General features: G+C 66.1%; 1 protein-coding gene across 1 annotated transcript in view; it reads right to left on the reverse strand.

Annotated features, from left to right (window-relative positions):
* The window catches only part of SKIC2 (SKI2 subunit of superkiller complex), a 14,641-nt gene extending 518 nt beyond the window's left edge, over positions 1-14,123 (reverse strand). The window contains exons 1-27 of the mRNA XM_065563859.1: positions 13,968-14,123; positions 13,451-13,572; positions 13,260-13,369; positions 13,015-13,132; positions 12,567-12,681; positions 12,413-12,487; positions 11,974-12,027; positions 11,381-11,592; positions 10,988-11,122; positions 10,607-10,752; positions 10,319-10,465; positions 10,071-10,155; positions 6,977-7,083; positions 6,658-6,804; positions 6,234-6,333; positions 5,792-6,004; positions 4,378-4,488; positions 4,028-4,139; positions 3,483-3,601; positions 3,032-3,169; positions 2,802-2,939; positions 2,434-2,538; positions 1,919-2,066; positions 1,512-1,638; positions 1,052-1,262; positions 601-711; positions 264-304 (exon numbers count right to left, since the gene is read on the reverse strand). Of these exons, the coding sequence (XP_065419931.1) occupies positions 264-304; positions 601-711; positions 1,052-1,262; positions 1,512-1,638; positions 1,919-2,066; positions 2,434-2,538; positions 2,802-2,939; positions 3,032-3,169; positions 3,483-3,601; positions 4,028-4,139; positions 4,378-4,488; positions 5,792-6,004; positions 6,234-6,333; positions 6,658-6,804; positions 6,977-7,083; positions 10,071-10,155; positions 10,319-10,465; positions 10,607-10,752; positions 10,988-11,122; positions 11,381-11,592; positions 11,974-12,027; positions 12,413-12,487; positions 12,567-12,681; positions 13,015-13,132; positions 13,260-13,369; positions 13,451-13,572; positions 13,968-14,034 (3,314 nt within the window). The 5' untranslated portion in view covers positions 14,035-14,123. The remainder of the gene's footprint in view (positions 1-263; positions 305-600; positions 712-1,051; positions 1,263-1,511; positions 1,639-1,918; positions 2,067-2,433; positions 2,539-2,801; positions 2,940-3,031; positions 3,170-3,482; positions 3,602-4,027; positions 4,140-4,377; positions 4,489-5,791; positions 6,005-6,233; positions 6,334-6,657; positions 6,805-6,976; positions 7,084-10,070; positions 10,156-10,318; positions 10,466-10,606; positions 10,753-10,987; positions 11,123-11,380; positions 11,593-11,973; positions 12,028-12,412; positions 12,488-12,566; positions 12,682-13,014; positions 13,133-13,259; positions 13,370-13,450; positions 13,573-13,967) is intronic.
* Positions 14,124-14,856: the final 733 nt, after the last annotated feature.

The following is a 14,856-nucleotide window of genomic DNA, read 5'->3' on the forward strand; positions in this document are numbered from 1 at the left end:
TGGGGGGGGGGGAAGGGGGACACGTAGCGCAGCGCCCGCAGCACCTGGGGGGGGGGAAGGGGGACACGTAGCGCAGCGCCCGCAGCACCTGGGGGGGGGGAAATGGGACACGTAGCGCAGCGCCCGCAGCACCTGGGGGGGGGGAAAGGGGACACGTAGCGCAGCGCCCGCAGCACCTGGGGGGGGGAAATGGGACACGTAGCGCAGCGCCCGCAGCACCTGGGGGGGGGGAAATGGGACACGTAGCGCAGCGCCCGCAGCACCTGGGGGGGGGACGGGACACGTAGCGCAGCGCCCGCAGCACCTGGGGAGGCCATGGGGCAGGGCTCACCTCCACCCGCTGCTGGTACTCTGGGGCCTGTGGGGCGGGGGCTGTGGGGCAGGGGCCATGGCTGTGGGGCAGGGCCGGGGGGCAGGGCCGGACTCACCTCCGCGCATTGCTGGTACTCTGGGGGCTCTGGGGCAGCGCTGTGGGGCAGGGCCGGACTCACCTCCACGCGTTGCTGGTACTCTGGGGGCTCTGGGGCAGCGCTGTGGGGCAGGGGCCATGGTTGTGGGGCAGCGCCAGGGGGCAGGGCCAGGGGGCAGGGCCGGACTCACCTCCACACGTTGCTGGTACTCCGGCAGCAGCAGCAGGGACTGGTCCGACAGCAGGAACCGCAGGTGCTCCAGCTCCGCCCGCAGCCGCAGCCGCTCGGCCAGTCGCACGTACTGGGGGGGGGAAGGGACGGAGGGGGTGAGACTGGCCCCAAGCCCCCCCCAAACCACCCAAATTCCCATCCCCCCCTGCTCGGCCAGCCGCAGGGTGTGCGTGTGTGTGTGTGGTGTGTGTGTCACAGGCCCTGATCCTCCCCCCCCGCTCGGCCAGCCGCAGGTTGTGTGTGTGTGTGTGTGTGTGTGTGTGTCACAGGCCCTGATCCTCCCCCCCCCGCTCGGCCAGCCGCAGGTTGTGTGTGTGTGTCACAGGCCCCAATCCCCCCCCCACCCCCCGCGCTCGGCCGGCCGCAGGCCCTGGGGGTCGGGCGGTCAGTGGAGCCCCCCCCCCCCTCACCTGCTGGGGGAAGCGGGGGCTCTGGACGCACTGGAAGCCGGGCAGCGCCTCCTCCAGGCGCCGGAGCCGCATGGCGCCCTCCGCCACTGCCAGCTCCTTCAGCTGCAGGGTGCCCACCGGGTCCAGGCGGGGCAGCCCCCCGGCGCCCCCCTCCGCCAGCCGCAGCAGCTCCTGGGCCGCCTGCACCGCCGAGGGGCCGGGGGGGTCACTCCTGCAACGGCACACGTCAGCCCCGGCCCCACAGCCTGCCCCCCACCCCCTCCCATGTCCCCAATCGCCAACACCCCCCTGAACCGGCACCTGGGGCCCCCAACCCCGCCAGGGGAATATGGGAACCCCTCCCCAGCCCCCCCTCACCTGGGGACCCCCTGGAGCCCCATTTCCACCCCCACACACACTCCTGTCCAATGGGGAGACAGGCTTCCCCCCCCACGCCTCCCCCAGGCCCCAGGACCCCAACCTGAACCGCGGCATCTGTCTCTTCTTGACGTCCTCCAGGATGCGCTCGGCGTTCACTCGCAGCGTCTTGCCCGTGATCGCCGTGAGGTCGCAGGGACCCAGCTGCTCCACCGCGTGGCCGCAGGGCCCTGGGGCAGAGACACTAGCCAGAGAACCCAGGCGTCCGGGCTCCCAGCCCCCCTGCTCTAACCCACCAGCCCCCACTCCCCTCCCAGCGCTGGGGAGAGAACCCAGGAGTCCTGGCTCCCAGCCCCCCTGCTCTAACCCACCAGCCCCCCTCCCTTCCCAGAGCCGGGGAGAAAACCCAGGAGTCCTGGCTCCCAGCCCCCCCTGCTCTAACCCACCAGCCCCCACTCCCCTCCGAGAGCCGGGGAGAGAACCCAGGCGTCCGGGCTCCCAGCCCCCTACCTTCCGGCAGAAAGAGCTTGTTGAGCAGCAGGTCGTCGGGGAAGGGAGCCTCCGGGGTGGGGCTGCCCCCTCCCGTGTCCCCCCCCTCAGGGCTCTTCTCACACAGCACCAGGGTGGTGAACGTCCGGTTGGCTGCGTCTGAGGAGACCTGGAAAGGGGAGATGGGGGGGGGGTCAGTTACCTGGGGACCCCCCAGTCTGGCACAGAGAAGTGGCCCCTCTGGGGTGGGGCGTGTGGGGGTCAGTTACCTGGGGACCCCCTGGCCTGGCGCAGAGAGGTGGCCCCTCTGGGGTGGGGTGTGAGGGAGCTGGTTACCCAGGCACCCTGGGGTGGGGGGTGGTTACCTGGGGACCCCTCAGCACCGAGATGTGGCCCCTCTGGGATGGGGCGCGCCCACTGCGGGAACAGCTGAACATAACGCTGTGAAGGGGTTTGGGGCGGTAAGAAGAAGCAGCCGCCCCCCCCCCCCCCCCGAAGCCCCTCCCTGCAGCCCAGTGCCCCCTAGCGCCCCTCACCTGTAAGATCACCCCCAGGGCGTTCCGGTGAGCCGGGTTATTGACGATCACCACTCGACCCGGGGCCAGAGCCTTCAGCCCGCTGGCCGACTCTGCCACCCGTCTCTGCAGCCGGGGAGGAGACAGTTACCCCGCGCCCCCCGAGCCCTATGCCCTGACCCCCAGCCGGGCTGCCCCCCACCCCCCTATTCCCTGCCCCCGCATTCCCCGCCCCCCCAGCCAGTCTACCCCCCATTCCCTGCCCCCCCGCCCGAGCCAGTCCCCACCCTGGGGCCAGATGGGAGCCAGCGCCCCCTAGAGGGAACAGGCCCCTGCCCCATTTCCCGCCCCCCGTCCCGGGGCCGGTGCCCCCTGCAGGCAGCCCCTACCTGGATCATGCGGCGCGTCTCCTGCAGCTCCTGCACGGCCCGGCCGTACTCCGGCAGGTCGCTCAGCTGCCCGCTCGTGTCCACCTCCTCCATGGCGGCCAGCCGGCGGCTCAGCTGGGCGATGGTGTGCTCGTGGGCCTGCGGGGGGCGACGCAGAGCCTCAGTGCCCGCTCGGGTCCCCGGCTGCCCCCCCAGCGCTCCACCGCTCCCCCCCATCCCCCAGCGCTCACCTGGCTGTCCTTGCGGCTGTGGAACTCGGAGAAGCTGCGTTTCATCATGTCCTCCACGCGCAGCGCCTCCACCCGCAGCAGGTTCAGGATCATGGTGTAGGTCAGGCGGAACTGGGACTGCAGCTGGGTCGGCTTCCCCTGGGGGGCAGCAGGGCGGGTGAGGGGGTCCCCGGGAGCGGCGGCGGCTAAGGGGGGTCCCCTGGGGGGCGGCGGCTGGCAGGTGAGGCGGGTCCCCTGGGACAGGGGGTCCCCGGGGCAGGTGGCCGGGCCGCGAGGTGGGACGGGGAGGTGCATGTCCCCAGGTCAGGTAGCCGGCTGGGGGCTCCCTGGGGATACCCACGTGCAGAGAGGGTCGGGGGGCCCCAGGACACAATCCAGGCCCTTCCCTCACCCTCGGGGGGGCATGCCGGGCTCAGCCCCCCACCCCGGGGCAGACGCAGACGTCGCTCACCAGCATCATGCGGTGCAGGTCGGCCATCTCGGGCACGCGGGTCTTGCAGAGAATGATGACCATCCCCGTGGTGTCCAGGCCCCGGCGCCCAGCCCGCCCGGCCATCTGGATGTACTCACCTGCAGGGACCCACGGAGCCTGAGAGCGCCCCCTGCTGCTCCTGCCCCATAGCACAGCCCCCAAGCACCCCCTGCTGTCCCTGCCACACAGCACAGTCCCCTAGGGCCCATTTGGCGCCAGCCCCGAGTGCCCGGATAGAGCAACCCCTGCCCCACTCCCTGCAGTACAGCCCCTAGCGCCGCCCTGGGGAGCCCTGACTGCCCGGGGAGAGCCCCCTGCTGCCCTCCACCCCACCCCCTGCAGTACAGCCCCTAGCGCCGCCCTGGGGCCATGGGGAGCCCTGACTGCCCGGGCAGAGCCCCCTGCTGCCCTCCACCCCACCCCCTGCAGTACAGCCCCTAGCGCCGCCCTGGGGCCATGGGGAGCCCTGACTGCCCGGGCAGAGACCCCTGCTGCCTCCTGCAGCACAGGCCCCCAGCACCCACCTGGCAACAGGTCACGGAAGCCGGAGCCGTCGTGCTTGCGGACGGAGTCGAAGACCACGGTGCGGGCCGGCATGTTCACCCCCATGGCAAAGGTCTCGGTGGCGAAGAGGATCTGGGGGGGAGGAGAGGGGAGGGGATGGGGGCAGGCGCAAAACACGTGGTCACGCCCCCTCTGGCTCCTCCCACCAGCCCAGCCCCACCCCCTCACCCACATCTCCCACCCATCTGCCAAACCCCACCCCCCTGGTTCCTCCTACCCACCAGCCCCACCCCCTCTAGCTCCTCCCACCCACCCAGCCCCGCCCCCACACCCTCCAGCTCCTCCCACCTGCCCAGCCCCGCCCTCTCACCTTGACCAGCCCTTTGCTGAAGAGCATCTCCACGACCTCCTTGAGGATGGGCAGGATCCCGCTGTGGTGCACCCCGATGCCCCGCTTCAGCAGCTCCACCATGTGCAGCACCTGAAACCGCCCCCCCAGGGGGACACTTTAAATCCGTGCACACGCTGGAGATCCTGCTTCCTGTCTCACCCCAGGACACTTCCTGTCCAGCGCCCTTCGACCCAGAAGCCCCTGAGGGAGCCCTGAAGTCACGCCAACCCCTCGGGAACCTAAGATGCCCATTTCCTGTGTCATCCAACGCAACTTCCTGTGCAGCGTCCTTTGACCTGGAAGTGCCTGACCAACTCACGCCAACCCCAACTTCCTGCCTCCCTCCCCCATCGCTTTCTGTGAGGTGCCCTTTGACCCGGAAGCAGGCTCAAGCCAAACCCTTCCACCAGGGACCCATTTCCTGGGTGGCCAACTACAACTTCCAGGTCAAAGGGCACATCACAGGAAGTGCTTGCCTCACTCCCACCAACCCCTTGGGACCCAACTTCTGGTAGCATCCTGCTGAGTGCCCTTTGACCTGGCTGGGGCCTCCCAGTACATGCACTCACGCCAACCCTGTTCTCTCTGGGGGCGGGACTTCCTGTCTGGCACCCTCTGACCCCTCCCTCAACAGCGAGGGCCAATGGGCCAGTCAAAACCACACACTAAGGGACCCAGCTGATGTCACTTCCTGTTGAGTGCCCTTTGACCTGGAAGCACTAGGCAGAGAGACATTTCTCCCAACCCCCTTTCACCCAGTGGGGCGCAACTTCCTGTCCCCTTTGTCCCGAAAGCGTCCTATACGGCAGCACCTGGCACGTCCTTCAACACCGCCTTGCTGACCTCCAGCAACCCTAGCCCCCGTGGGGCGGGACTTCCTGTCTGTGCCCTTTAACCCCCAGCGGCCATGCCAGGGTGCCCACTTCCTGTCACAGAGGAACCTGGCCAACACCCTGGGCCCTGGAGCTGCCTTGCCCAGGGGGCGGTGTCCGCTTCCTGCTCTCCGGGCTCGCTTTAAGGGGCATGCACTTCCGGTCCCATTCTCCACTTCCTGTCCCATCCTTGGAGAGCCCAGCCTGTGCCAATGTCCAAGATGGCCACCCATGGCCTTTGACCTCTGTAGGGTAGCACCTCCAGCTATATTAAGGTCCCTACTTCCTGTCCCATCCATGAGGAGCCGGGCCAATGCCAGCCCCACTTCCTGTCCCATGCATGAGGAGCTGAGCCAATGCCAGCCCCACTTCCTGTCCCATCCATGGGGCCCGGGCCAATGCCAGCCCCACTTCCTGTCCCATGCATGAGGGGCCGGGCCAGTGCCAGCCCCACTTCCTGTCCCATGCATGAGGGGCCGGGCCAGTGCCAGCCCCACTTCCTGTCCCGTTCCGGCTCTGACCTGGGGCAGCTGGCGGTCGGAGCCCTTGAGGCGGGAGAGGCACTTCTGGAAGAAGAGGTGGATCTGGCTCTTCTCGGCGCTCGTGGTCAGGTCGAGGGTGGTGAGCGCGGACGCGTTGTCGTCGCAGCGGGCGCGGGAGAAGGTGAAGGCCACCACGGGCAGCTGGTCCCGCTTCTGCAGCGCGTCCATCAGCGAGAGCCACACGCCCTTCTCCTGGGGAGGGGCGGGGGGGGGTCACGCCGGGGCCCTGAGCTCCCCTGCGTCTCCCCCCTGCCCCCCCATATTCCCCCTGAATTGCCCCCCCAACAGCAGCACCCCCACGCCTGCCCCAGTCCCCAGGACACCCCTGTACCCACCTCCCATCACACCCCACTGTCGCCCCAGAGCCTGTCACATCACAGTGACAGCCTCCCCCTGCTGCCGTGACCCCCCCGGTGCTGACCTGGCCCGGCCCGGTGCCCATGTGTGTGGGCTGCTTGGCCCCGAAGGTCTGGGCGTGTTTGCTGGAGCGCTCCTTCTTCGCCTCCACCGCTGCGTAGTACCTGGGGGGACAGTGGGTGAGGGGAGACGCCCGGCCCGGCGCTGGGGGTTAGTAGGGAGCCCCGGGAGGGAGGGGCAGCGGGGGAGGGGAGATGCCCGGCCCGTCACTGGGGGAGGGAGGGGCGGGACAGCTGGTGAGGGGAGACGCCCGGCCTGGCGCTGGGGGTTCGTAGGGAGCCCCGGGAGGGAGGGGCAGCGGGGGAGGGGAGACGCCCGGCCTGGCGCTGGGGGTTCGTAGGGAGCCCCGGGAGGGAGGGGCAGCGGGGGAGGGGAGACGCCCGGCCTGTCACTGGGGGAGGGGGGGGGGGGAGACGCGGGGGGCTCACCCCTTGGTGAGGAAGGTGCCGCGGGCGTCGAGGAGCAGGAAGAGTTCGTGCTGGGTCTTGTGGCTGTTGCCCGTGTAGAGATGGTGCTCGAGGGGCACCGGGCGCCGCCGGGTGCTGATCACGTAGATCCGCTTCCGCTTGATCCGCCTGTGGGGCGGCGGGGGGGGGTGTCAGCACCCGCCTGCCCCCCCAGCCCCCCAACCCCAATACACCCCCCTTCCCCACAGCCCCCATATCCTCCCAGCCCCCCCAATACACCCCCCCTTCCCCACCTACCCCCCCGATCCTCCCAGCCCCCACCCTCCTGATCCCGCCTCACCCGATCCAGTCGGCAAACTCCAGCGTGTTGGGGACGGTGGCACTTAGCAGGATGATGTTCACGTGCTCCGGCAGCATGATCAGCACCTCCTCCCACACCACGCCGCGCTGGGGGGGGAAGGGGTCAGTGTACAGCCTGCCCCCCCCCTCCTCCCACACCACGCCGCGCTGGGGGGGGCATGGGGGGAGGGGTCAGTGTACAGCCTGGCCCCCCCTCCTCCCACACCAAGCCGCGCTGGGGGGGAGGGGTCAATGTAGGGCCTGCCCCCCTTCCCCCTCCTTCCACACCATGCCGCACTGGGGGAGCATGGGGGGAGGGGTCAGTGTACAGCCCCCCCCCACCGTGCTGGGGGGGTCCTGCTGGAGCCAGAAGCCCCGCCCAGAGACCCCACCCAAGCCCCATGATTGCCCCCATACTCCCCTCCGCGGCCTGACCGCCACCTGTTGCTGGCAGAGCTGCAGGGTCTCCATGCGGGGATGAGAGGACGGTGTAGGGAGGAGGGGTTTAGCCGCACTAGGAACTGGGGAAACTTTTGAGAAAGGGGGAGCCTATACAGGAAGGATGGGCTCCACCTAAACCAAAATGGAACCAGATTGCTGGCACTTAACGTGAAAAAGGTCGTTGAGCAGTTTTTTAAACTAAGGGCTGGGGGAAAGCTGAAAGGTGCAGAGGAGCACGTGGTTCGAACAGAGCCATCCCTTAGGGGAGGATCTATTAATGGAGATTTTCAATGTCCCAGTAAGGAGGAGAAGGTGGAAGATGACAAAATACGGGTAGGATCTGATGAGAAACAGTCAAATGAAGAGAGTCCCATTCAATGACCTCACGTAATGGCAGACAGCTAAAAAGTGACAAGTTTTTAAAGTGCTTATATACCAATGCTAGAAATCTAAATACCAAGCCGGGTGAACTAGAGTGCCTCGTATTAAACGGGGAGATTGATATAATGAGCATCACAGAAACTTGGTGGAATGAGGATAATCAATGGGACACAGTAATTCCAGGGTACAAAATCTATCGGAAGGACAGAACAGGTCACGCTGTTGGAGTGGCACCAGATGTGAAAGTAAGTGTAGAATCAAATGAAGGAAAAAATCTTAAATGAGCCAAACTGTCCCACAGAATCTCTCTGGATTGTAATTCCATGCCTGATAATACGAATAGAGCGGTAGGGATCTATTACCGACCACCTGACCAGCGTGGTGATAGTGACTGTGAAATGCGCAGGGAGATTAGAGAGGCTATAAAAATTAAAAACTCAACAATAATGGGGGATTTCGACTCTCCCCATATTGACGGGATCCACGTCACCTCAGGGCGGGATGCAGAAATAAAGTTTCTTGACACCTTAAGCGACTGCTTCTTGGAGCAGCTAGTCCTGGGACCCACCCGAGGAGAGGCAAGTCTTGAGTTAGTCCTAAGTGGAGCACAGGGTCTGGTCCGAGAGGTGAATATAGCTGGAGCTCTTGGTAAATTTAATTCTATTACAGTCGCTATTAACATCCCTGCGGCGGGGAAAACACCCCAGCGGCCCAGCATGGCAGCATTTCGTTTCCGAAAGGGGAACTACGCAAAACTGAGGCGGTTGGTTGAACAGACAGCGCCCAAACGGCAATCCCTAAATGGAAACTTTTGAAAGACATGAGATCTGAGGAAGTGGGTTTATTCATCTCATTATGTTGCAGGTGAGTCTTCCTGTCCTATACGAATACGGGGTGTGCCTCAGTTTCCCTGTGTGCTGCACCAATACTTCAGTGGTGGGAATTGGGGGGGTGAGTTTTGCCGAGGCCCTGGGGCAGGTGAGGCTGCCCAGATGTGTGCAACCTGAGACCCAGGAGGGGTGCGTGACCAGGTGACACCTTTTGCCCGGGAGACAAAGAGAAGGAGCAGGAGCAAAGGGGGGTGTCGGAGGTGGGGTGGCTGGAGGTCTGCGGGGGGGAGACTGGAAGAGGGGGGAGTCCAGGGCATCTGGGCCAGGACTCCCCAAGATGGACTTGGCTGAAAGTCACTGATTTCTGTGCTAACAAGCTCTGCCCTACGCTGTGATCCTGTCGACTAATAGTACCGGGCAAACCGGTTGGAAAATTTGCAAAAAATACGCAAAATTTGCAGATGATACAAAATGACTCAAGATAGTTAAGTCCCAGGCAGACTGCGAAGAGTTACAAAGAGATCTCTCAAAACTGGGTGACGGCAACAAACTGGCAGATGAAATTCAATGTTGATAAGTCGAAGTAATGCACATTGGAAAACACAATCCCAACTAGACATACAATGATGGGGAATGAATTAGCTGTTACCACTCGAGAGATCTTGGAGTCATTGCGGAGAGTTCTCTGACAACATCCACTCCGTGTGCAGCGGTGTCAAACAAGCGAACAGAACGTTGGGAACCATTAAGAAAGGGAGAGATGATAAGACAGAAAATATCCTATTGCCTCTATATAAATCCATGATACGCCCACATCTTGAATACTGCGTGCAGATGTGGCCGCCCCATCTCAAAAAAGATTGGAATTGGAAAAGGTTCAGAAACAAAAATGACTAGAGGGATGGAACAGCTGCTGTGTGAGGAGAGATTAAGAAGACTGGAACTTCTCAGCTTGGAAAAGAGACAACTAAGGGGGCATATGATTGAGGTCTATACAATCATGACTGGTGTGAAGAAGTGTTATTTACTCCTCATAACACAAGAACTAGGAATCACCCAATGAAATTAATGGGCAGCAGGTTTAAAACAAACAAAAGGAAGTATTCACACAATGCACAGTTAACCTGTGGAACTCCTTGACAGAGGATGTTGTGAAGGCCAAGACTAGAACAGGGGTCAAAAAAGAACTAGATAAGTTCATGGAGGATCGGTCCATCAATGGCTATTAGCCAGGCTGGGCAGAGATGGTGTCTCTAGCCTCTGTTTGCCAGCAGCTGGGAATGGGTGACAGGGGATGGATCACTTGATTCCCTGTCCTGTTCATTCCCTCTGGGGCCCCTGGCACTGGCCACTGTTGGCAGACAGGACACTGGGCTAGAGGGACCGTCGGGCTGACCCAGTCTGGCCATTGTAATGTTGCGCACAATGTCCCCCCCGACTCACCTCTGCATCGTTGATGTAATGAACCTCGTCAAAGATCACCCACTCCAGATCCCGGATCACGTCTGAGCCGTTATACAGCATGGACCTGAGCCAAACGGACAGACAGCTAGACCATGGCCCCCTGGCCAGCCCCACAGCCCCTGCCCCTCACTCCCACCCCACGGCCCCCTGGCCAGCCCCTGCCCTTCACTCCCGCCCAGCTTTGCGGCTGCCCCTCACTTCCAACCTGCAGCCCCGGAGCCCCTCACCGCAGGATCTCGGTGGTCATGATGAGGCAGGAGGCATCGGGGTGCAGCTGGACATCCCCCGTCAGCAGCCCCACGTCCCCAAAGGTGTTCTTGAAATCTCGGAACTTCTGGTTGGACAGAGCCTTGATGGGGGAAGTGTAGATGGTCCTGGGGGGAGACAGGGCCGAAAGGGGTAAAGACAGGGCAGCCGGCTGGCACCGGGGGGAGGGAAATGGGGCACAGAGCCTGTCCCCTGGGGGAGCGCTGGTGGTTCCGGCTCGGCGGGGGGGGAGGAGGGGGGGCTCTCACCTGGTCATGTGCTTCTGGGCCAGGGCGATGGCGTATTCGGCCACCACCGTCTTCCCCGCCGAGGTGTGCGCGGCCACGAAGACCGAGTCGTGCTTCTCCAGGTGCAGGATGGCCTGTTTCTGGAACACATCCGGCTCGAACGGCCACTGGGAGCGCAGGGAAACTGAGTCAGCCGGGACAGCGCCCCCTGCTGGGCCTCCTCTGCAGGACAGACCCAGGACCGACAGGCCAGGGACAGCACCCCACCCCCCCCCCACCTCCTAGCTCAGCACTGACAGCCAGGACAGCGCCCCACCCCCACATCACCCAGCACTGACAGCCAGGGAGACCCCCCCCCCCAGGGTCACAGCCCCCCAGCGCCGCCCGGGGCGGCGGTCTCACCCGGAAGGCCGGGTCGGGGATGCGTTTGTAGAAGTCGTCCACAGGCGAGGAGATGTCGACGGGAATCGCCCATTGCTCCTTGGGGGGCTGGGGGGGCACAGCCTGGACGGGCGGCGGGGGCCCGGGGGTCACCTCCTGGGGGGGCAGAGGGGCTGGTTAGAGGGTTCAGCATCCAGGGCAATCCTTGCCCCCTCCCTCCCAGCCCCCCACGCCAACCCCCACTTCTCCCCTTCTCACCACCCCCTAGTGCCCCCCAGAGCATCCCCTCCCTCGATAGCCCCCCACCCCAAACACCAACCCCTGATTCCCTCCCCCCACCCCCAGCCACCCCAAAACCTCCGTCCCCCCAGATCTCCTTGGTCCAACGCCCCCAGAAACGCACCCACCCCCCACCTTCAGCACCAGCTCCTCTAGGCTGTCTGCCCTCTGCACGGCCGGGGTGGGGGCTGGGGGAGTCTCTCCCTCCTTCCCCCCTGGCCCCTTGGCCTTCGTCTTCCTCTTCTCCTCCTCCTCCTCGTCACTGGAGCCGCCCAGCTCAAAGGAGTCCAGCGCCCCCAGCAGGCCGGACAGGGGCAGCAGCCCCGGGGAAGCCTGGAGTGCCGCAGCTGGGGGGACAAATACAGGGGTGAAGAGCTGGGGGGCTTCGAGGGGACCAACCCACCGTGGGGGACACACACATGGGGTCCTTGGGCTGGGCTCCCCAGCTCAGGGGGATCTCAGAGCGGACCCCCCCAAAATGAGCACCCGCCCAGGTACAGCCCAGCGGCCAAAGGCTCGGGCCCTGAGCCCCCCCCCACCCCGGGCCCCCACCCATCTTTGCCCCAAGACGCCAGCATCTGCCCGGCTGCCTCGCTGGGTTCACACGCTCCCCCTCGGCCAGGAGCCGGGAGGAAAGGACAAGAGCCAGTCTGGGCGGGGGGCAGCCCAGCCGGTCCCCCCCCAACCCGCTCCCTCTCCCCAGGGCTCCCCAGTTGGGGGGTTGGTACCTTGCGGCTTGAACTCCACCCCCTTCTTCCAGCCCGGCGGCACCGTCAGCAAGTCTGGGCAGCGGGGAAGGAAAAGGAGGCAGAATTTCACCAGGGACTGGCTGACTCAGGGGGGCGGGGAATGGGGAAGGGGCCTGTCCCCTCTAGGGGGCGCCAGCTCCCACTCGGCCCCAGGGCAGGGACTGGCTGGCTCAGGGGGCGGGGAATGGGGCAGGGCCTGTCCCCGTTAGGGGGCGCCGGCTCCCACTCGGCCCCAGGGCAGGGACTGGCTGGCTCAGGGGGGTGGGGAATGGGGAAGGGGCCTGTCCCCTCTAGGGGGTGCCAGCTCCCACTCGGCCCCAGGACAGGGACTGGCTGGCTCAGGGGGCAGGGAAAGGGACACGGGGACTGGCTGGCATGAGGGGGTGGGGGGGATACAGGACGCCAGGGTCCCATGTACCTCTCTCGAAGTCGATGTCCTCCTCCAGGTGATCTTTGGCACTGATCTGCTCCATGCTGGGCTCGTCCATCCCACCTAGGGAGCCAGAGAGAGACTCAGTCCCAGAAGCCCCTGCGGCCGATGGGGGAGCTCGGGGAGCGGGGGGGTCACGAACCTGGCCAGAAGGGGTAGTTGGTGCTGCTGCCCCGCAGGGCCTGGGCAGGGGGCCCTGGTGCCCGCTGGAAGGAGAGCGAGTTCTTGGCCGACAGCCCCATGTTGTCCAATGGCGCCTGGGGCGGAGAGCAGGACAGGGTCAGAGTGGGCCGCGCGGCTCCCAGACCCTGGTGGAGGGGCACCCAGGCGTCCAGGACAAGGCTCATCCTGAGGGATCACCCCAGATCCCACCCCACTGAAAGCAAGGGGATAGGACCCCGGTGGGCACCATCACCCTAATCCCGGGCAGCACAGGGACGGGACCCCGGCGTCCGGGACAGCACCTCTTGGGTGCTACATAGTTCCCAGCCCTGGGGGAGGGAAGGGACGGGACCCTGGCGTCCGGGACTGCACCCCTCGGGAAGGGAAGGGATGGGATGGGACCCCGGTGTCCAGGCCGGCACACTCACCTCTCTGAAGGCCAGGATCTGCCCCGTGGTGGGGTCCCGCTCCGTCTGCAGCGTGGAGTGCACGGGGGTGGGGTCCGTCTCCAACAGCGACCAGACGTCCTTCTCCCGTGGCCAGACCCTGGGGCCGCAGAGGGGCGGAGTCAGCACCAATCCCCGCCCCCTCCAACACGCCCCCCCCACATCCGAGGGATGGGCCCCGGCTGGGGACAGGTGCCCTGGTGACCCCACCTGCCCGGGCCGCTCACCTGGGGGCCCTGTCGAAGCGGTGCAGGGGCAGCCATTCGGGGCTGGCCAGGAAGCGCCGCTCCAGCTCCGAGGCCAGGTCCATGGCGTAGGGGGGCAGGCCGTGGGGCAGCTGGAAGCGGAGAGAAGGGAGAGTTCACACGCCGGCCGGGCAGGGCACGGGATGGGGGGCAGCCGGCACTGGGGGGCTCACCGTGCAGAGGGGGAACGTGTCCCCGTCGGGCCCCTCCGGCCGGGTGATGAGCTCGAAGCGTCCGGCGCAGCCCACTTGCAGCACGGAGAGGGGCAGCTCCATGGGCCCCCGGGGGGGCAGCTCTGGGGGGGCACATGGGGGGGTCAGACTCCACAATCGGCCTCTGGATACCCACCCCCCGCCGCCCCCCACACCCCACCCCCCATTCCCCCTCCCCCACCCCCCCGCCCCCCAAGTACCCCCCTGCCCCCCGGTTCCCCCCTCCCCCACCCCCCGCCCCCCAAGTACCCCCCGCCCCCCAGTTCCCCCTCCCCCACACCCCGCCCCCCAAGTACCCCCTGCCCCCCGGTTCCCCCCTCCCCCACACCCCGCCCCCCAAGTACCCCCCTGCCCCCCGGTTCCCCCTCCCCCCGCCCCCCAAGTACCCCCCTTCCCCAGACACCCCGCCCCCCACTGCCCTCCACACCCCGCCCCCCAAGTGCCCCCCGGACGCCCCCCCAGCCCAGCTCCCCCTCACTCATTCTCTCCATGTCCCCTGCGGGCCGCCCCCTGCCCCGGAAGTGCTCCCCCCTCCGCCAGCTCATCTCCCTGCGGGGCGGAAGCCGGGCAACACTGCGGGGCGGAAGCGACTCGACCAAGCCGGAAAGAGGCGGGATGGCGCGGGGCCGTGTCTCCCCGTATGCAAATGAGACGCCCCGCCCCCTCCGTGAACGCTCCGCCCTCGCGCCGGCGCACTGCGCCAATGAGCGCGCGCCTCTCCGCCAATAGGACGCGGAGCGGGGGGCGCCTGCGCGGTGCAGGGGGGGGCAGGGCAGCGCAGCGCAGAGCAGCCACCGACGGGCAGCGGCGAGGGTCAGTGCGGGACCCGCAACCTCCAGCCCCCCCCTCCCCCAGCTGTAGCAGCCCCTGGGGGTGGGCGTCTGCCCCGGTGCATCATGGGAGCGGTAGCGGGGTGTCCTGGTGCATCATGGGAGCGGTTGGCGGGGGCACCTGGGTGCGGTGGGGTTAGCGTCTGCCCCGGTGCATCATGGGAGCGATAGCGGGGGTGATGGGGCGCTGGGAGATTGGCGTCTGCCCCGGTGCATCATGGGAGCGATAGCAGGGGTGATGGGGCGCTGGGAGATTGGCGTCTGCCCCGGTGCATCATGGGAGCGATAGCGGGGGTGATGGGGCGCTGGGAGATTGGCGTCTGCCCCGGTGCATCATGGGAGCGATAGCGGGGGTGATGGGGCGCTGGGAGATTGGCGTCTGCCCCGGTGCATCATGGGAGCGATAGCAGGGGTGATGGGGCGCTGGGAGATTGGCGTCTGCCCCGGTGCATCATGGGAGCGATAGCGGGGGTGATGGGGCGCTGGGAGATTGGCGTCTGCCCCGGTGCATCATGGGAGCGATAGCGGGGGTGATGG

The sequence above is a fragment of the Chrysemys picta genome, chromosome 12, assembly GCF_011386835.1.
Source record: "Chrysemys picta bellii isolate R12L10 chromosome 12, ASM1138683v2, whole genome shotgun sequence".
In the NCBI taxonomy this organism is placed as follows: Eukaryota; Metazoa; Chordata; order Testudines; family Emydidae; genus Chrysemys; species Chrysemys picta.